Below are 21,453 nucleotides of genomic sequence, written 5' to 3'. Positions count from 1 at the left end.
AATTTCAAGTAAAAGATAAGCCTTCTAAAGAAGACATTCTTCATAAACACCAGTTTAATAGTTAATATAAACTATGATGTTATATAGAATTATAAGCTTAAACAAAATGGTTAGAAACATTTCCTTAAATTCAATCTAATGAGCTCCAGAATTATTCAGCTATTTTAACTTTGTGAAATAAATATTATTAATAAACAGATTATACATTAGAGAATAACTTTTTATGGTAAACTTTCAAAGCATTTGTATGTATTGGACAAAGATATAAAAAAGAATTTTATGTTTTATAGTCTTTGTCTTAAAACAAGAGCCACTTTGAGATTTATGGTAGATATAAACAGTTAAATTTGGATTGTAAACATGAAATGCAAGTGGGTGGAAATAGCTTTTCATTTTCTAAACCGGATGAGATGTTACTTAAGTCCTCTGGTCGCCCATCACCGCGCCTCTCGGGACGGGCGGGAGGGCTGGGAGAAGCATGGCATTAGAACTGGCTGCTGCGGGGATGAAAGCCTTGCGCGTCAGTGTTGCATTTCAGGGTCAGGTTCCCATCACAGGTACACGGGGGGCCTCGTGCGCGACCCCTGGTGAAGCCTGTCTTTCCCTCCCAGAGCCACCTGAAGGCTTCGGAGCACGCCGCCGACGTGCAGATGGTGAGCTTCGACTACCACCAGCTGGTGAAGGGGGGCAAGGCCGAGAAGCTGCACAGCGTCCTCAGGCCTCAGGTCCAGAGGTTCCTCGATTACGGCTTTTTTCATTTCGACGGAAGTGACGTTCGAAGGTTCGCCTGCTCGTCTCTCTTTCCTTTAAATTGGAACTTCGCTATAATTTAAAAATGACTCTTAACATTACACCCTTAAATGTCCTTTTTAAATTGAGAGTTTATAATGACTATACTTGATTTGAGGTTTGTTTTTCAGAATTCAGCCGGTAAAACAATAGCTTGCTTTATTGGGTGCGTACTGTGGCCAGGCAGTGCCCTTGGGTTTTCCACGTGTCAGCGACAGCGGCGAGGCCCTATTTTATCCCTCTTCGCAGGGGAGGAAATGGAGGCACTGGCTAGCCTGCCCCTCGTCATGTGACCAGGGTGTGTGAGAACTAGAACCCTTCAGGCTCCCGACCCCAGCCTGGTACTGAGAGGCTGTTCCCCTTCTCTCTTAAAATGATGTTTTAATATTTTTGCCTCGTAAAGACAACTAAATGCAAATAGAAGTAAAAGACGTTGCGTATTGTCTGCTTTAGTGTAATTTAGAGTTAGCTTTTGCATATGAAGTAGAGGAGAAAAGTAAGTATTGAAAGATTGAAATTAAGAATATAGGTTGAGGTAAACTTTGGTAAACGAAGCTCACATTTTTTCAGTGTACAGTATTTACTATATGTTAATGCTATAGAAACTTCATAGGACAGTCAATAGAGATAAGAGATCTTAAGTGCCAGGCCAGCTCAGCCAAGGGTTCGGCGAGCTTGAGGGAGGGCGGTGAAGGATTGAAGAAAAGAGAATAAGCTGGGTGTAGGTGGGTCTTCCTGTGCCTGGCTGAGGCCACAGAGAGAGATCCAGAGGCAAGCTGAGTCTTTATTTTATAGCCAGAGGTAAACAAGGTAGTGGTCACCATAGTTACAGTGTTCTTGTGAGTTTCACTTGTTTTGGCAGCACTTGCTGCACCTCCCACAGCCCATTAGCAAGTAGGAAGGATCTAGGGAGCGTCATAAGGTCAAGCCTCATTATGCTAAGAGAACGGTGCCCTCTAAGCCGGGACTTGTTTGTGGCTTTGCCAACAGGTCAGTCCGAGGCTTAACCCTGTAGCCGCTCCCTACAATCTTAGATTTTCAAAATATATTCCTTAAATGTTTGATATCTTTTATGTGCAGAGAACTATGGTGTTGTAAGTCTGAATGTATTCTTAACTGCTGGGCTGGTTAAGAATAGTGGGTGTGGAGGAACATGCAGATATGTGATAAAGAACAGGTGGCAAAATGGTCACAGTTGTAGGACCTGGTGAGTAGACAGATACTCACTGTAGAATTCCTCCACCTTTCTTCTATGTTTGAAAATTGTAATGATAAAAAGTTGGGGGGAGAAAGTAGATGCTACCTTTTAATCACCTTAATTTTTCTCGGTTTGTTTGAGTTCTGTTGTTTTTTTCTCAAACAAGCTCTTTAACTTGAGTGACTTTGTTGCAGGTGCCAGAGTGGGACCGTCCGCACCAACTGCTTGGACTGCCTGGACCGGACGAACAGCGTGCAGGCCTTCCTGGGCCTGGAGGTACGGAGCCAGCGGGCGTGCGTGGCCGTCCTGTGCGTGGCCGTCCTGTGTGTGGCCGTCCTGTGCGTGGCCGTGCGGCGCCTCTCAGTGGCGCTCATGACCGCCCCCAGAGCAGTTAGGTTCAGTAAAGGCATCTCCCTTCTACTCTTTTTTCCCCCCAACATCCCTCGTCTTTTCAGTTCCCTTTGCCTGTTTCACTCCATGTGTAGCTGTGTCTCCCTCCGTTACTCCTTAACTTTCCCTATAACCCAGCGCTGCTGCTTCTCCTAGTCCATAACGGCCTCTTTCGCCTCCTTTCGAAGAAGAAGAAGAAAGACGTGTATATCTGTACTGTCCTCGTTCTCGGTGTGGTCCTTGAAAGGTTCCTTGGATGGAGAGGCTCTGTGACCATGCACAGCCTGTAGGGTGCGTTTGGACGGTCTGTACCCACTGCAGCCTGCATGGCGTCTGCCAGTCCGTGGCTCTGAAGGACTGGACTGTGTTAGCAAGAATGGAAGTGAATGAGATTCAGCTTCTCGAATGGTCTTTGTGTAAAGATTCTTTTTTCTCTGCCTCTTAACCATCAGGGCCAGTCAAATACAGACACAGTGTCAGTGCCGGACACACTTCCTCCGTGCCGGCAAAGTCCTCCGTCCTGCGCGGTGAGGGCCGCGGCTGTGGCGGGTCTTCACTTACTCCTCCCGCAGGGACCGAGCAGTTCTCAGAGGCCGTGGAAACAGGAACAGGAAGTCCCACCTTCCTATTCCTCCTGCATGGTCTGACCTGGGGCCGGAATGTTGGTTGATTAGTTGCCGGAGCTGCGGTTCTTTCTGTCTCAAAAATGAAACCACAGTGTGTAGAATTCTCTGCTGCAGAAATGTCTTTTGAGACATTTCTCAAGTAACTAAATACATTTTACTGTTTGCCCTTTCTGAAGTCTGTGTTTGAGATTTATCATTATAATGTACTTAGAATATATATATATAATGTACTTAGAAAATATGACAGACAAGGAAAGCGAAAGCAGGCATTTGGCCTTTTGGATGGGGTGTGTTGTGTGGCTCGGTGCTGCTAACTCTGTTTTTAGCTGGTTGGATGCATTGATGTGGGTTCTGAGAGCAAGTTGACTGAGGCACTTTAAAGATTTGTTAAAAGTGCAACAGGTTTCACTTTTCAGAATCTGACTCGGCTGGTTATCCACTGTTGATAGTCAGGTGTGAGAAACTGGTTAAGCGGTTACCAAATTTCCTAGTAAAGCAGGCAGAGCCAACCTAGTAGTGAAGACCAGTTGGCCCACCTTGAAGACAGAGCGGTCGGAGTGATGAAGGCGGCCCTGGCTTGGTCTGCTTCATTCTCTGCCAGCGAGGAACGGCGCTGGCACCAGCCCTGGCAGTCAACCCCGGGTGAGGGTTATCATAGGATTTTAGTTTCTGATCCCTTGAGGTTTGTGGGTAGTACCCATCCTTATAGATAAGGTAGAAGAAAGCCCAAAGAGGACGGAGTTCAGTGAATTCCAGGCATACGTTATGACTGGACTCCAAGTGAGAGAAAAGGGCCAGGTACGGGTTGTGCATTGCTTTGACTGCCGGGTTTCGAGGCCCAGTTCATCCTGAGTAAAGAGCAATGGCTTTCTGCACACTTACTGCGCCTGGGATGAGGGGATTGTGTGGCCAGAGACCCTGGCCCGCCGCGCTCCTCCAGGGCCCGGGCACACAACACCGGTATTAGTGTTGGTTTGTGGCAGTTCAAGAGCAGCTCTTTTTTCCTCATAATCTCCGGACCTTATTACCCAAACTTACAGAACTAAATCTAAAAACTAAAGGAACTTAGTTATTCTATATACATTTAGATAAACTAGGTAAATATTTTTTCTGCTCTGCTCCATGCTGTTGAATAATTAGTTCTTTTAGATGAACAAGGTAAAGTAGTATGATTTCTAGGGATGCTTTAATACGATTTTATCATTTAGCCAGAAAGATGTTCTTCTTACTACAAGGGAATATTCAGTTGCTTGTAAGTGTCATTGATGTGGTATTTACTTTAAAAATAGAAGTGGTGGGCAACAACACAGCCTAGAATCCAGTCCTACAGAGTCCTAGCACTGCACATTTTCAGTTTACTCCTGGTAGCTCTTAACAAGTCACATCACAATGAACGTATTAACACACTTACAGAAGTCGCTCTTGGCGGTTTCAGATGCTGGCGAAGCAGCTGGAAGCCCTCGGCTTGGCTGAGAAGCCCCAGTTGGTGACTCGCTTTCAGGAGGTCTTCCGCTCCATGTGGTCGGTGAACGGTGACTCCATCAGTAAGATCTATGCCGGGACCGGGGCCCTGGAAGGAAAGGCCAAGGTGAGTGGCTCTGTGGAATTAGACAAGGCCCCCCTTCCCTCTTGGTAAGGCTTTTCCATGCCTCTTTATTAATTAAGAGGGTTTTCAAGTTCCCGCTAGAATTCTGCCTTATCATGCCTTTACTCCTCTTTCAGTCCTCCTCCTCTCGGGGCCCTGATCGAGCAGGAGGTAGTTTGTTCCCCAGGTTGGCAGAGGCGGCTGTATGACAGACATATGTAGTCATTTAGTGAGAATCCCTGAGGCCTGTATGTAACATGCTTACATTTTTAAAAAATGACTCTTCCCTTGCATATTTGTTTTACTTTTTATACTGTTATCTATAATAATAAAAGCGTAATATGCTAATTAGACCAGACAGCTGAACAACCTTCCGGCCGTCCTTCTGGACAAAGCCACAGCAGTGGGGGCAGAGGCAGTTAGGGGTGATCAGGCAGGCAGGTGAGCAGTTAGAGGCAATCAGGCAGGCAGGCGAGTGGTTAGGGGTGATCAGGCAGGCAGGCAGGCAAGCAAGCGGTTATGAGCCAACAGTCCCGGATTGCGAGAGGGATGTCCAAGGGGTCCCAGATTGCGAGAGGGTGCAGGCTGGGCTGAGGGGACCCCCTCTCCCCCCGTGCATGAATTTTGTGTGCCGGGCCTCTAGTTTTTATTATAAGTAGGATGTTTTTAACCATGATCTTCATAATAAAGGGTCCTCTCATACTTGGCTTTGGGTCCCAAGCACTTAACACAGTGCCTTCCGTTTAATAAACTTACGACAAACGCTGGATGGACAGATAAATCAGTGGACAGTTTCTGCAGCACCTGCTGTGAGCCCAACATTATTAGGGCTTAATGGTTATGTTTTTATGCTTTACTTACTTTACCTTGAAAATGAGACGTAGGAAAATGTGCAAAAGAAGTGTGAGCTATGGACTTAATTATAATTCTGGGCCTCATCGTTGCATTTTAATTGCTGGCATGACCTGCAGACTATTTTCCACTCTAATGTTGGGCCCATATTGAGGGACTTTGGAAACATACTTGAGATATTTTTCATTATTTTACATACAATAGGGACATTTTGAGGCTCGTGGCCCCAGGTGAATTTTAAATCTCTGCAGTTCCGCAGATTGCTTCATAGAAGCAGGACAGTCAGCGCTGCCTCCCACTCAGCCTCCTCCTCCACGCGGCCAGTGACCTTCTGTAAGACACGCACCGCCCGAGTGCTTGTCCCTCCCGCGCCTGCCTGCCTCCCGCGCCACAGCCGCCATGTGGCCGAGGGCCCTGCCTGCCAGTGCCTTCTGTTCACCTCATAGAATCACACGTCCTGACGTTTCAATATTGTCTTCTCAGGGATCCTGTTTTTTAAAGCCTAAAATTGTTAAACTGTCCTTTACTCAGTTACATAAAGAACATAATTCTTGCTGTTACAACCTGATGCTCTCCCACTGCTGCTTAAAGTCCTCTCCAGTGTTCTCTTGCCTCTTTGTTTCTGCAGTGACTGCGACAATACACGTACAGAGGTTACATATGTTGTCAGTGGTCTTTTACTCTGACCTGATCGATACGAAATTTTATATGTTAATTACTTGTCTGCATTGAACTAAAATCTAACATCTGCACTGTTCTTTCTTTTCCTTTCTCTGGGTTCGTTTTGATTAATTGCCTGATAATGTGAATGGTGAGTGTCTTTTCAAATAATGTCCTTTATGTATGAAATTATATGGGAGGGAATAACATTTTAAGCCTCAATTACTATTAGTTTTTTTAAGGAATAAAAATAATATATTGCAAACTATTTTCCTAAAAGGCAAAGTTTTGTTTTTTTTAAAGCAATTATCAAAATCTGTAAGATCAAAATAAGTCTTTATGGTAACTAACATACCTAAGTAATTATATGCTCATTGAACATTATATAAACTCTCTCCCTGTAGGAATTAGTCCAAGTTTATTATTTTTGTTAGTTACATATACACAGGTAATACAATGGCCTAAAATGTAAATGGTAGTTTATATGTAATCTATATTAATAAATTTCTTTTTAGACTAGGCCTTCATTCTTCTGTTCAGTTATAGCTGTAACTAAGGAAGTTACTAGGGAATAGTTTCCATTTTATTTTCTATTAAAGCCCTTTGCAGCTTTCGTAAGAGCCTGTGAGTGCAGTGTGTCCTCCTCTCTCCCCCTGCTTCTCCCGCCCCTTCTCCAGTCTGCAGTGATGATGTAGAAGTGACTTCCTGTTGGAGTGCACTCAGTTCACTCTTCCCGTGAACAGTGCTGGACGATCGGCGCCCCAGGTGTCCTCACGTGGTGGCACTGAGCTTCCAACTCTGGGCAGTGCTGTGGTCCAAAGAGGAAGAGAAACAGTGGCATCCTGAGCCATTTTAATGTGGTGATTCGCTATCAAAATAGAATGATTAGGTCCTTTATTGCAGTACAATTATGTCACCCTTACGTTTCAGAATACCTGCTGCGTGGAAATGGCACGATTAGAATGAGAGTCCTTGCTCCTTTCTCCCCCGACAGGCTGGGAAGCTAAAAGATGGTGCTCGCTCTGTCACTAGGACGATTCAGAATAACTTCTTTGACAGCTCCAAGCAAGAGGCCATTGACGTTCTGCTCCTGGGAAACACTCTAAATAGTGACTTAGCTGACAAAGCGCGAGCACTTTTAACCACTGGAAGTTTGCGTGGTATGCGTACTTACTTTATATTCTACCTACTTTATGTTACTTATATTCCTTCTAGAAGTCCAAGAGAGAAATGTAAACTTAGTTACATAAATAACTTTTAGATGGAGTTGATTAAAATAGGTTTGGAAGGATTTTCTATCAACATGATTTTTTAAATATATTTTTTCTTTTAGTATGTTTTTATTGATTTTTAGAGAGAGAGGAAGGGAGGGGGAAAGAGTTAGAAATATGAACAATGAGAGAGAATCATCCATCGCTGCCTCTTGCACACCCCACACTGGGGATCGAGCCCTCAACCCAGGCATGTGCCCTGACCGGGAATCGAACTGTGACCTCCTGGTTCCTGGGTCGACGCTCCACCCCTGAGTCACACCGGCCAGGGATCAGAGGTGTTATTAAACTGTAAGCTGAGGCCCATGCATGTTTCTCTGATAGGTTATGATGGAGGGTAAATGGTTCACACTAACTAAAAGGCAGGGTTTCACAGAACATGCAGTTAGTAGAGCATTCCATAGCCTAGTTATGTAGACAACACATGCTTTACTGAGAGAGCGGTACCTATATGCTATATTGGGTATTTTGCTAGTCACCGCCCAAAAGTTTCTATAACTTAATCTTACCTTTTCATTGCTATTGCTTGAAGAAATACTAAATCATATTAACTAATAATTTAAAATATTGCTTATTATTGGACACCACTATTTCCAATCTTTCTTTTAATTAAATCTTTATTGTTCAGATTATTACAGTTCCTCTTTCCCCCCCCCCCCATAACTCCCCTCCACCCAGTTCCCACCCCACCCTCTGCCCTCACTCCCCACCCACTGTCCTCATCCATAGGTGCACAATTTTTGTCCAGTCTCTTCCCGCATCCCCCACACCTCTTTCCCCCCAAAGAATAGTCAGTCCACTCCCTTTCTATGCCCCTGATTCTATTATATTCACCAGTTTATTCTGTTCATCAGATTATTTATTCACTTGATTTTTAGATTCACTTGTTGATAGATGTGTATTTGTTGTTCATAATTTGTATCTTTACCTTTTTCTTCTTCTTCCTCTTCTTAAAGGATACCTTTCAACATTTCATATAATACTGGTTTGGTGGTGATGAACTCTTTAGCTTTTTCTTATCTGTGAAGCTCTTTATCTGACCTTCAATTCTGAATGATAGCTTTGCTGGGTAAAGTAATCTTGGTTGTAGGTTCTTGCTATTCATCACTTTGAATATTTCTTGCCACTCCCTTCTGGCCTGCAAAGTTTCTGTTGAGAAATCAGCTGATAGTCATATGGGTACTCCCTTGTAGATAACTGACTGTTTTTCTCTTGCTGCTTTTAAGATTCTCTCTTTGTCTTTTGCTCTTGGCATTTTAATTATGATGTGTCTTGGTGTGGTCCTCTTTGGATTCCTTTTGTTTGGGGTTCTCTGTGCTTCCTGGACTTGTAAGTCTATTTCTTTCACCAGGTAGGGGAAGTTTTCTGTCATTACTTCTCCAAATAGGTTTTCAATATCTTGTTCTCTCTCTTCTTCTGGCACCCCCATAATTTGGATGTTGGTACATTTGAAGTTGTCCCAGAGGCTCCTTACACTATCTTCATATTTTTGGATTCTTTTTTCTTTTTGTTTTTCTGGTTGGGTGTTTTTTGCTTCTTTGTATTTCAAATCTTTGACTTGATTCCTGCGATCTTCTAGTCTGCTGTTGGAACCCTGTATAATATTTTTTATTTCAGTTAGTGTATGCTTAATTTCTAGTTGGTCCTTTTTTATAACCTCCAGGGTCTCACTAGATTTCTTGAGGGTCTCATTAAGTTTATCGGCGGTTTCTAGAGAATTCTTGAAAAACCTTAAAAGTGTGGTTTTGAACTCTATATCCAGTAGTTTGCTTTCCTCCATTTCTGTCACTTGTGACCTGTTTCTTTGTCTCCGCATTTTTTATGCTTCCCTGTGTTGATAGAGTGGCTTTCTGTGTTAGGTGTCCTATAGGGCCCAGTGGCTCAGCCTCCCCAATTACCTGAGGTGGACACTCTTGGTGCACCCCCTTGTGGGCTTTGTGCACAGTCTTGTTGTAGTTCAGCCTTGATTGTTGTAGGTATCACTGGGAGGAATTGACCTCCAAGCCAGTTGGCTGTGAGAATCAGCTGTGTCTGCAGTGGGAGAACTTCTGTGCTGGAGACACCCTTCTGGGGCAAGACTTGCTCCAGTGGGGCTTTGGTGCTCAGTGAGTCTGCCCCCTGATTGTGTCCCTTATGGATCTGAGGAGTTGTAATCTGGATGGTCCCACTCTGACCACTGGGTACACTGGCTCTTGGATCTCTAAGGAGGTGCTAATTTAGCCTCTGCCTGAGGCTACCCAGCAGGAGCCCAGCTGTGAAGCAATGCAAGCTGCTGTGGGGCCTTGGGCCTTCTTTTGGAAGTTCTGGGTCTCTCTGACCCAACTGCGTTTGTTAGGTAATTTTCAGATTGCAAAGGGCCAGGCCTTTCATATGCAAAAGACTCTGCACACAGCTGCTCCTCAGTCCTACCCTAAGAGGCCCTGCTTCTCAGTGTCCCAATAATCAGTAATCGCTGCAAGCACCTCTGAGAGAAAGCCACCCTCGAGTTCCGACCGATGCCAGACAGTCCAGTTTCTCCTGTATGAGTCTGGGTCCCAGAGACTCGCCCGGAACTGGAGTTCAGAGCAGTCAGGAGCTTGAGACTCCCTCCCGATTGAAAAAGACAACTGTGTCCTCAGTTTCCAGCCCGTTCCACGTGCGCCGTGTCCTCAGCTGCCAACCCTTTCCACGTGCACCTCTGTACCTCTGCACTTTACTTCCACACCTCACCTCCTCTGAGTCTCAGTGTGCTTTCCTCTTTCCTTCTAGTTGTAGAATTTCCACTCAGCCAGCCTTCCTGTGGTTCTGGATGATGTCCGTTCCGTCTCTTAGTTGTATTTTTGAAGTGGTTGTGCAAGGCAGCAATCTCTGGTGTTTACCTATGCCGCCATCTTGGTTTCTCCTCACTATTTCCCATCTTAACATTTGACATAAATATATGGTTATCTTTCATTGTGCCTTTAATTTAAACCACAAGAACTTGAGCTCATATCAGGAACATGTACTAAGCAGTATCATGAGAAAACTCAGCATTCATTGTAAAACTTAATAAATTAGACTTCCTTACTCTACGTTTTTTTCTGTTTTAACTTCTTAGCACTCAACATTTTTATTTCCTCTGTTATCTCCAAGCCAAACCTTCCAGTTTTCCCTGTTCACGTAGGAGAAATTGTTCCTCATCAGGCAGTGTTCTGTTGGATAATTACTTGGATTCTTTAGAATTGTTCATGGTGCTGAGGTCGTTAAATACAGTCAGCCTGTAGGTAGGCTGGGGGCTGAGGCCCACTAAAGCTTTAAAACACAAAATCTGGCCCTGGCCGTTGTGGCTCAGTGGTTGGGTGTCATGTGCACCAATAGGTTGCTGGTTCGATTCCTGGTCAAGGCACCTGCACGGGTTTGGGCCTCGATACCCTGTAGGTGCAGGAGGCAGCCAATGGATCTGATGCCTCCCTCGCCTCTCTCTCTTCCTTTCCCTTCCTCGCTCTCTAAAATCAATAAAAAACATCCTTTTTAAAAACCTGCTATACCTATGCTTTTAATGTCAAGCTTCCTTCTTGCTTCCAGCAGTGGAGACTTAGCTGCTTGCATCCTCTCACCTCTTCCCCCTGTGCCCCCTGGGCCGCCCTTGATGCGAAGGTGTCACTAAGCCACCGAAAGTAAGCAGCGAAGGGAAGGAAAGGAAGAGCGCGGGACCCCGCGTTTCCTAGGCGTAGTCTCCAGCTTAGTTTCCTGCACATTCTCCTGTGTGTGAAATAGGCCTTAAAAAGCAAACCCAATTCTGCCGTCGCCTTGTCCTAAGATGGGTGACATTTTAGGGACCATCTTGAGCGTATGCCAATTCTGCCTTCGTCTCTGCATGATTTCACTGGCGGTAATGCCAGGTACACACAGAAAACTGCCCCCAGCAGAGCAAGACGAGTAGGATATAAAACACATACGTACAGCCCAGCCGGTGTGGCTCAGGGGTTGAGTATCGACCTATGCAACAGGAGGATGCCTGGTTCAGTTCCACATCAGGGCACATGCCTGGGTTGTAGGCTCAGTCCCCAGCAGGGGATGTGCAGGAGGCAACTGAACAATGATTCTCTCTCATCGATGTTTCTGCCTCTCTCTCCCTCCTTTCCTCTCTCTGGAAATCAATAAAAAAAAATTTTTAAAGAATAAACACACACACCTCTCGCCCCTCTGCCTCGGGTTCCCAGCTGTGCTGAGAGCCACTCCCACCACTGGTGCTGCCACTCGGTCCATTTCAGGGACCTGCCTCCGACACTCGGTGACTCGGGCTGCAGCCTCCCAGGCTGTGGCTGCGAGCTGGCGTCGGGTCATGATGAAGGAGCAGTTAGGCCCCCTGAACCACGAACACGTGTAAAACTGTGTCGTCTTCATTAGGTTCCTGTCTTTTTTGGTACGTCACCGCCAAAGCGATTGTTTGGCCCTAACCTAGGGGTGGGCAAACTTTTTGACTCGAGGGCCACAATGGGTTCTTAAACTGGACCGGAGGGCCGGAACAAAAGCATGGATGGAGTGTTTGTGTGAACTAATATAAATTCAAAGTAAACATCATTACATAAAAGGGTACGGTCTTTTTTTTGTTTAGTTTTATTCATTTTAAACGGGCCGGATCCGGCCCGCGGGCCGTAGTTTGCCCACGGCTGCCCTAGCCCCATTTTCCCATAAGCCCTGTGGCTGGGACATTGCAGTTTTGCACAGCACGGTGATTTTTTGGAATACGTGTTTTGTTATAACTGAATTGATTGAGCTGATCAATTGGTGAGTCCCAGAAAGAATTTTAAAAGGTGTATGTTAGGGCAGTATCTTCCCACGCTCAGAATCCTCCAGCCTCTCAGGTTTTCAGGTGCATGTTCTCATTCACATGTATGTGCACATGTGTGCACACACACTTATAGGCACACACACAGGCACACACACACGAGCAGCCTGAGGAGCAGGCCCAGCGCCTGACATCAGAGTCGCTGTCCGGTTTCCCTCAGATGCAGACAGTTGGCTTCAGCTGCTGTTCATGGTTAGTGTCTGTGCCCTGCGGCCTCCTGAGAACATCAGGGCATCGGAGGGGCTGGAGAGGAGGGAGGCCGCCCGAGGGTGGTTCGTCCCCCCCAGGGCCGCCCTCGCCTTGCTGTTACTAACGAGACTTTGTTTTCCTCCGCATGCATCCGTAGTTTCTGAGCAGACGTTGCAGTCAGGTACAGTACAGAGAACCCACCTCACAGCAGCTGTGTCCTTCCTTCCTGAGGGTGATGTTGTGAACGGATGCAGCCCTGTCAGTGGAAACGCCCTTTCCCCTCCGGTTCTAGCAGCACACCGGGCACCGCACTGGAACCTGAGGGATTGTAGGCTTGAGAACACGCAGTATCTTCATTTAGAACGCTCCCTGCCCCGTAGCGGCTGTTCCACCCGGTCCATGGAGCTCCCCTAGTTTCATGCCGCTTCGTGCTTCATGGAGCAGGTGTTGCTGGTGGGGACCCGGGGGGCCTTTGGGGTGGAGCCAGAGTGCCCTCTGTGACGTTGTGATGCGCCCGGTGTTTCTCACTCACAATGTGTGAAAAGGCACTGGCTCCTCCTCACACTGGGGGAGACATTCTCCCAGCCCTGAGCTCCCCTGAACCGAAGTCGGTGGGAAAGCGTCGAGGTCGCCGCCGAGGCTGGGAGCGTTGAGCACATACGACCTAACAGTGGTTATTTCTTGCCTTTGCTGTTCATAGCAATGTCATGCCTTCGTTTCTGGTCAGAGTTGGTGATCTTGTCTTTCAACCCAAGTTTGTGGTGAAGGGAACAGAAGCTAAACTCGTGCCAGAAATTTAGTGGAAAAGACACCTTTTCCCCTTCACTCAGATCCGGTGTCACTAGGGCTTGTCTGGCCGAGAGGTGCCGAGTGCTTCGAGAGACGTGGGCGTTTTCCTGAAAGGGACGGCGGCCGAGCACACCCCCAGCTCGCTGGGCTCGTCCTGAGATGCACTTCCGGGGGGCAGTGTGGTGCTGAGGGTGGACACCGTTTGAGCAGGGGCTCGTTTCTTTCTGCACGTGGAGGCTAAGGGCCGGCCGGTGGAGAAAAGCGAGGATTTTTAAAACCCGTTCCGTTTATAGACTGACTGTTAGTTCATACAATGTGGGCACGTTTTTGTTCACACAGCTCATGGGCTGGCTGATGGTTTTCAGCAGCAGGCCGTGAAGGACTGGTGTTTAGATACAGAAAGGGTGGCAGCTGTTTGCGAAGTAGGAACAATGGCAGTGGCCTCAGTTAGACCAGCGTCTGTATTGGGGTCCGCCAGCTTCCAGCACCTAGGCCAGCAGCCGGGACACACCTCTGCGCAAGCAGTCAGGCCAGGCAGTGAGGGCGGAACCCTGCCCTGGGGTCAGAGCTGTACTCACAGCTTATTTCCCTCTTTTGCTCATTCTCTCACCAAACTGCGGTGTCCTGGTTCCATACAATAAATCATAGGATAAAACAGTGTCCTGTGGTGAACAGTGAGAATTGTTCTGCTTTTCTTTTCCTTTGACCCATTGCTGCCAGTTGAGTGCATCATCTCTGTTTTAGATGAAGGGCCTGTACAGTTCCATCCACTCTTAAGTACCGAGAATTTAACTTAACCGACAGGAAGTGTGCTTTAGAAGGAAGGAAAATAGGGCAAGAGATCGAGGATTTCAAGTGTATGGGGCATTCATTCATTCACCAATTATTTATTGAGCACTTCCTCTGTGCCAGGAGCTTCTAGTCACTAAGATAGTACAGTAGACCAACATATCTGCCTTCCTGGAGCTTTCATTCTTGTGAAGAGAGACAGTTACAGATCAATAGGTAAAACGTGTAGTTTGTGAATGGTGAGAAATGCTATAGAGAAAAAGCAAGGAGTGGACGGAGGAGTATTCAAAGCCCAAGGAGGAGGTTAGGCACAGAATGTGGATGTTAATGAGGCACCTCCCAACAAAGTGAAGACCTGAAGGATGTGAGGGAGGCGTGTGCTGGCAGTGGAAGCAGCCAGTGCAAAGGCCCTGTGGCAGGAGTGGGCCTGACACCACCGGGAGGGCAGTGGCTGAGCAGTGAGTGAACGGGGTATGGCTAGCAGGTGAGGGCACAGGCAAAGCAAATGATTCCAGGAAGTTGCTTCCACTCTGAGTGGGATGGGAAGCATTTATCAGTGACTTCATCTCCGGCACCTCCTTGTCATCCAGACTTTGTATCTTTGTCAGGGAGCCCTAATTCATCAACCACCTGTTAGTAGCTGGAATCTTAGATGTAAATGTCCTTAAAGGTTTTTGTTTGGGGAGAAAGTAAATTTGTATTTTTGCCAGCCTTTGAATGACAGTTATGTGAAGGTCAATGGCTTACTTCTAAAAAATGTCCTGTCTCTAATTTTGTGCCTTATAGAAACAACTTAGCATTTAATTGAAAAGAACCGTTCCTCCGCATGTTGTGTGTGGCTGCAGTAATTTCACCGTAGCTTCTCTTATTTTGGTCACCGTGTCTACGCGGCCGACTTTTAAATTGTGTTGGTGGATCGCATCGGGCTGGGCTCTGCTCAGGGCTGCTCTCTGCCTCTGCATGTGCCCACGGTGCTTCGTGCTTGTTTACCGTGATGCTTGTACGTTGCGGGCGCCACTTGTCAGCGGTGAAAATCCGTTTTCATCATCGTTTTAATGCAATTAAAACTCTGTTGTGTTTTGTTTTTGATTAGCCTCTTCTAAAGTTCTGAAGAGCATGTGCGAGAGTTTCTACAAGTATTCAAAGCCCAAGAAAATCCGCGTGTGTGTGGGCACCTGGAATGTGAACGGCGGGAAGCAGTTCCGCAGCATAGCTTTTAAGAACCAGACCCTCACCGACTGGCTTCTTGATGCACCCAGGCTGGCGGGCATCCAGGAGTTTCAAGGTTGGCCTTTTATGATGTGGGTGTAACTGACAAGTCCCGACTGATTGCTTAACCTGGAAAACAAGGGAGCCCTTCTCAATATGCGTGACTTACAAAGGAAGCTTGGGTTTAGAAATCGGAAGTCCAACATTTTATAGACCAAATCCATCAGAGGCTTCCCTCCTTTTTATTTCTAGGTTTTTACTTTCTGAAAAGCTCAAAGGACCAGGCCTGTGGTTTTCGAATTTGAATGTGAAAAATCTCTCCCAACAGTTCCCTCGAATTTGCGGTTTTCTCAGCCGCTTGTTGTCTGAGCCTTTTCTAAGACCCGCTTCCCCTCCAGTGTTGTTCAGGTCAGCCTGTTAGCGGGGCTTGTTTCTCTCCTGTCCATGGTATGAACTCGAGCAAGAATCCTTTCAGATGATCTGTGCATGGCCCTAAGGGTCTCCCAGAGTAACAGTCTGAGAGAAGCAGCCCTGGGGCGCCTGCGTCGAAGTCAATGTAAAGTAATGTCCACTCCCGGGCTTTTGTCTTCGGTGTGAATCGGTTAAACTGGAAACAAACGTGGATCTCATGAGACCTGGTGGTGATCCCAGTCATGTTCGTGTGGGGGCTGGAGGCAGGGGTGCCGTTTGACAGGCTGCATCTTAATGGTCTTTCTTGAATGCGTGCTTGTAGAGAGAAGAAGCAAGCCGACAGACATATTTGCGATCGGGTTTGAGGAGATGGTGGAGCTGAATGCGGGAAACATTGTGAATGCGAGGTAAGCGGGCAGGCAGCCCCGGGCTTCCAGGGGGCGGCATGGAGGGCAGATACGCAGGTCAGCCGTGTCTGTCTGCAGAGATGGAGAGGAAATATGTGACGGTCCCTTTAAACTGTGAAAGAGCAGGTCTCAGACTTGGTATCTCATCTTTTCTACACTCTGAAGAATGTTGAAAATCTTAAAGAATTTTTGACAAATCTCTTTGATATCTGGCTTACGATAGCTGGCTTCTCACGTTTCCTTTTGCAGGAGTCTGTTGTGGTGTGTTGTTTGGTTGAACTATATGAAGAAAATTACATAAGGATGTAGCTGGAAATGGAAATAGTTTAATGGCCTTTTCCGTTAATTTTTTCTCTGAGACTACACCAAAACTCAACAAGTAGAGTAGCTTCTTAAAGTGTAGTTGCAATATGGAATCTGAAACACACAGCAATGAACTTTTTGTGCGAATGTTTATTTTTTATTGGTCTGTCTTTGATGCATGATTTTGAAACACCGCATGTTGTTCACTGAGAAGACATTAGCTCGCTCAGTTAGGGAGATCTTCAAATGTTGGCCGTGCCCTTACACATTCAGAATACGCATCGGTGCCATTGTCACTGACCTCATCAGCAGTTGTGGAGGGTCGGGGACTTGTCAAGGTCACAGGAGCAGCCACACGTTTTCCAAAATTCTCAGTTTTGCTTAAAAACTCAAATTTTATCATTGGGAGCACATACCGAAGGTTGTTTCCCTTGAAAAGATAGGATTGGTCCAAAAAGGATTTGCTAAATAACCTAAGTCTGAATAACCAGTCTTTCTGGGATTAATTCTTTAAGTACAAATTGTTTTCTATGAAAAAAGTGGCAGTTCATCTCTCAGCTCACTCTGTCAGGTGCTTTTCCGAGAAATGACAGCCACTGTCACAGAGCAGGCGGATGCTTTGTGTGTATCCCTTTGTCACACAGCCCACGGGAGGGGCTGGGGTGCGCTCTGATCCAGTCAGTGTTGGCTGCTTCATCAGGCCCGTCTCAGTGAAGTGCACTCTCTAAAGTGCAGTGCGAGGCAGTGAGGAGGGCACCCACCAGGCGCCCGGCCTGGCTCCGTGCAGGGCGCCGGCACTCGGGCCTCGTTGCTTCCGCCCCGTCAGTGAGGGAAGCAGTGTCTCAGTAGTGCATGGAAATGGCTTCGAGCTCGTGGGTTTGGGGACCCCCACGGATGTTCCCAGACCACACTCTGGGAATTGCTGTTCTGAAGCCTCATTACAAATCAAATTATTTGAGTGCAACCCAGAGCTTAACAGCTTTATTTTAACCAAGTGTGTCTGCTTTTATAGTTGAGCAATTGCCCATCTTTGATGACTTAAAAAGATTTTCAGAATAAACTTGTGGGTGAAATGGTATGGTACGAGAGTGTGGGCCTTGTTTGGACCCTGTAAGAAGACAGTGTGGCTCAGTGGTTGAGCATCAACCCATAAACCAAGAGGTCACTCGTTGGATTCCTCGTCAGGGCACATACCCGGCTTGAGGGCCCCATCCCCAGTAGGGGCGTGCAGGAGGCAGCCAGTCGATGATGTTTCTCTCTCATCGATGTTTCTATCTCTCTCAAAATCAATAAAAACATTTTTAAAAATTTGAGTACATATATAAACTATCAAGTGTAATTGACAACTGCCTTACTAAGCAGGCGCCCTTGTCCGTGTCTTTGCTCCGTCGCAGCACCACGAACCAGAAGCTCTGGGCCGTGGAGCTCCAGAAGACCGTCTCCCGGGACAACAAGTACGTGCTGCTGGCCTCCGAGCAGCTGGTGGGCGTCTGCCTGTTCGTCTTCATCCGCCCGCAGCACGCGCCCTTCATCAGGTTGGTGCCCCGGCAGCGCCCTCCGCCTGGTCCCCGTTGTCTGAGGAAGGAGGGACCGGGCACTGGGGAACCGTGCGCGCTCCTGTCTGTCATGACGTCACGCCCGCCCGATGGCTCGTGCCCCGGGGCCTGTCGGTGTGGCAGCGTTGATTCCGGGCTCTTTGCGTCCCAGGGATGTGGCCGTGGACACCGTGAAGACGGGGATGGGCGGCGCCACGGGCAACAAGGGAGCGGTTGCCATCCGCCTGCTGTTCCACACGACCAGCCTCTGCTTCGTGTGCAGCCACTTCGCCGCGGGCCAGTCCCAGGTCAAGGAGCGGAACGAGGACTTCGCGGAGATCGTGCGGAAGCTGAGCTTCCCCATGGTGAGCCCGCGCTCCGCGCCGGCAGGGGGCGCCCGGGAGCCGCGCGGCCTCTGAGGGTTTCACGTGGTGCCTGGAAGGGCCCGCAGCGCCCGCCTAGACAGATCCCGCACGTGTTCTCACCGCGGGGGACGTGTGCGCGCAGCGGAGGGGCGGGCGGGCGGCAAAGCCATCGCCCTGAACATTGTGAGTCGCGCTCTGACTGGGAACCCCCCTCCTGGCTCTAGGGAAGGATGCTCTTTTCCCACGATTACGTGTTCTGGTGCGGCGACTTCAACTACCGCATCGACCTCCCCAATGAGGAGGTGAAGGAGCTCATCAGGCAGCAGAACTGGGACGCCCTCATCGCGGGGGACCAGCTGATCAGCCAGAAGAACGCCGGGCAGGTGCGTCCCCGGGGACCACGGAGAAGGGGCCTTGGCTCTGCAGCCGCTTTTCTTAGCCGCGTGCTGCCTTGTCAATCTCGCGGGGTCTCTTTACACCTAATGAATACATAGCTGTAGTCTGACAGGTGCAGACTTACCTTCCCTTTAAAAAAGGAAAAGGAGAGAAAAGGAAAACCCACATTAACTCCCTGGAAGAAAAATATATTGTCTCAATAAGATTAACTTTTAAGTAGAAGAATATACTTTTTTAGTAATAATGAATTTAGAATCTTCATCTTCAGGGCTACTGTTTTTTAACTTAAGATCATGGGATAATATGCTTTATTTTTTTTCTCTTATTATATCATCTGCCTTTTTAAAAATATATTTTTTTATTGATTTCAGAGAGGAAGGGAGAGGGAGAGAGAGATAGAAACATCAATGATGAGAGAGTCATTGATTGTCGGCCTCCTGCACGACCCCCACTGGGGACCGAGCCCACAACTCGGACATGTGCCCTCCTGGTTCATAGGTTGACACTAAACCATTGAGCCACACCAGCCGGGCTCATCTGCCTTTTTGAAACTTATTTCTTAAAATGTATGGCCACAGCATCTTGGAAGAGTTAAGTAGAAGTTCTTCCAGAGTGCAGGCAGTTGTGGCCACTTGCTCTGGTGCCTTCATGGGCAGCTGTCACCAGCCAGTGGGCCGCAGACCACTGGGGTTTGTGAGGTCCGAAGGGTTGGTGACTGCTGTTCGTGGGGGTCAGACCTGCATTCGAGCACTTGGGTCTTCATCTGAGAACAGACATGCGACCAGATGACTTCCATGTCCCGACGGGGCTGTGGGCTCCTTAGTGCGAGGTCAGCGGGCGCCTGAGGCCACGGGTCGGGTTCTTCCCTCGCTTTGTTCTGCGCATCGGACGTGTTTATCCGATGCACACAGATGTCATGAGAGGCCTCAGTGCTTAGACGTAGTGAATGCTGCCTCAGTGAAAATGTTTTGCTTTGTAAGCAACTTACTTTGTATATAAATAACTTCCTTTGTATATGTTTATTGTAGATTTTTAGAGGATTTTTAGAAGGAAAAGTAACCTTTGCTCCGACATATAAATATGATTTGTTTTCTGAAGACTATGACACCAGCGAAAAGTGCCGCACCCCTGCATGGACCGACCGTGTCCTCTGGAGGAGGAGGAAGTGGCCTTTTGATCGATCAGGTCGGGAAGTGACTCCTCATGTCACTGAGTTGGTGCGGGTTCTGGGAGGGAGGAAGGGAGGGAGGGAAGGAGGGAGGAGTGTGAGTGTCAGAGGAGGGGCTCCTTACAGACGGATGTATTTATTTTTACTTTGCTAATTATTTTGTTTATTTTTAATTCCATCTATTGGGGTGACTGGTTAATGAGATCATGGAGGTTTCAAGTGTCCGTCTCTATGGTACACGGTCTGTGTACCGCCTGTGTGCCCACCACCCACAGAAATACCTTCCATCACCATGTTTGGCCCCTTCACCCTTTACTACTTCTTAGCAAAGGTTACCTAGGATAGAATAAGTAAAATTTAAATATAAAACAGATTTTTAAAAATATTCTCAGATTTGCCTTTAATAACTTAATGAATTTTTCAGTCTGTCTCAGTGAGCTTATTTCATATAAAGAAAGCGAGAAAGCACTTTGTGGCATTTCAGTTGGCCGCCAGCTGAGGCGCCGACACGTCAGGTGCGCTTGTTGGGAGCCGCTGCCGCTCTGGAATTGCGTGCGCAGCGCTGTCTGGGCACCGGCCCGGAGCCACCTCAGGTGAAGCCGCCTCTCACTTGCTGTTACGTAAACGTCAGGCTGTAACGTCACCACAAGCCTCTCTGGCCTGCAGGTGTGCGAGCTGCTGCCTGCCCGCGAGGGCGTCTGCGCAGCAGCCTCGGAGGTGGAAGGCGCGAGGAAGGGGCCGGCCATCCTGCCGCTCACGCCCTCTGTTCTGTTGTCTTGCTGCAGCGGAGGACTTGGACCTCCTCAACGCCAGTTTCCAAGACGGAAGCAAAATCCTCTACACGTGGACCCCGGGCACGTTGCTGCACTACGGGCGGGCCGAGCTGAAGACCTCCGACCACAGGTGCCGCGTCTGCGTGCGCTGGGCTCGCCATTGAGGGCGACACACGTCCTTCCGGAAGCATCTAACCCTGTCTTCCTCGCGCCTCAGGCCCGTGGTCGCCCTCATCGACATCGACATCTTCGAGGTGGAGGCCGAGGAGAGGCAGAGCGTCTATAGGGAAGTGCTGGCCGAGCAGGGCCCGCCCGACGCCACGGTGCTGGTCTCCGTCCGGAGCGCGGGGCCAGAGAGCAGCTTCTTCGATGACACTTTGATCGACGAGCTTCTGCAGCAGTTTGCGAATTTTGGTGAAGTGGTTCTCATAAGGTGAGAGAACTATTTATCGTTCAGAAGCAGCTCATGATTCCTAAATCACATTTTCTGTATTAGAAAGGGCCTTGCCTAGGGTTTGAATAGTATTGAATGTTGAATGTTTTTATTTCCAAGCTGTGGGAGATCCATGCTCTAGAACGTTATTCAGCCTGGCTGGTGTGGCTCAGTGGCTGAGCGTCCACCTATGAACCAGGAGGTGAGGGTTCCATTCCCAGTCAGGACACATGCCTGAGTTGTGAGCTTGAACCCCAGTAGGGGGCGTGCAGCAGGCAGCTGATCAATGATTCTCTCTCATCATTAATATTTGTATCTCCCCCTCTCCCTTCCTCTCTCTGAAATCGATAAAAACATATTTTTAAAATAAAATAAAACATGAGAGTCTTAAGAAGAAGAGAAAAGTAAGTGAACAAGGAAAGGACTCCTGTCACCAGGAAGACTAAACTGACTCTCACCTTTGGGCTAGAGCAGGACTCCAGCAGCGAGTGACAAGTCTAAGCTC

The 21,453-nt window shown here is 47.8% G+C and overlaps 1 protein-coding gene across 1 annotated transcript in view; it reads left to right on the top strand.

The window, feature by feature from the left end:
• SYNJ1 (synaptojanin 1) overlaps nucleotides 1–21,453 on the top strand; it is a 60,004-nt gene that overhangs the window by 18,556 nt on the left and 19,995 nt on the right. The window contains exons 9-21 of the mRNA XM_081087172.1: nucleotides 612–781; nucleotides 2,182–2,263; nucleotides 4,439–4,591; nucleotides 7,104–7,260; nucleotides 12,528–12,551; nucleotides 15,042–15,233; nucleotides 15,891–15,975; nucleotides 17,673–17,813; nucleotides 17,986–18,178; nucleotides 18,403–18,561; nucleotides 19,603–19,759; nucleotides 20,528–20,645; nucleotides 20,733–20,948. Of these exons, the coding sequence (XP_080943298.1) occupies nucleotides 612–781; nucleotides 2,182–2,263; nucleotides 4,439–4,591; nucleotides 7,104–7,260; nucleotides 12,528–12,551; nucleotides 15,042–15,233; nucleotides 15,891–15,975; nucleotides 17,673–17,813; nucleotides 17,986–18,178; nucleotides 18,403–18,561; nucleotides 19,603–19,759; nucleotides 20,528–20,645; nucleotides 20,733–20,948 (1,847 nt within the window). The remainder of the gene's footprint in view (nucleotides 1–611; nucleotides 782–2,181; nucleotides 2,264–4,438; nucleotides 4,592–7,103; nucleotides 7,261–12,527; nucleotides 12,552–15,041; nucleotides 15,234–15,890; nucleotides 15,976–17,672; nucleotides 17,814–17,985; nucleotides 18,179–18,402; nucleotides 18,562–19,602; nucleotides 19,760–20,527; nucleotides 20,646–20,732; nucleotides 20,949–21,453) is intronic.

The sequence above is a fragment of the Myotis nattereri genome (assembly GCF_964212035.1).
Source record: "Myotis nattereri genome assembly, chromosome: 3".
NCBI lineage: Eukaryota > Metazoa > Chordata > Mammalia > Chiroptera > Vespertilionidae > Myotis > Myotis nattereri.
This window is presented reverse-complemented; position numbering and strand designations above follow the sequence as displayed.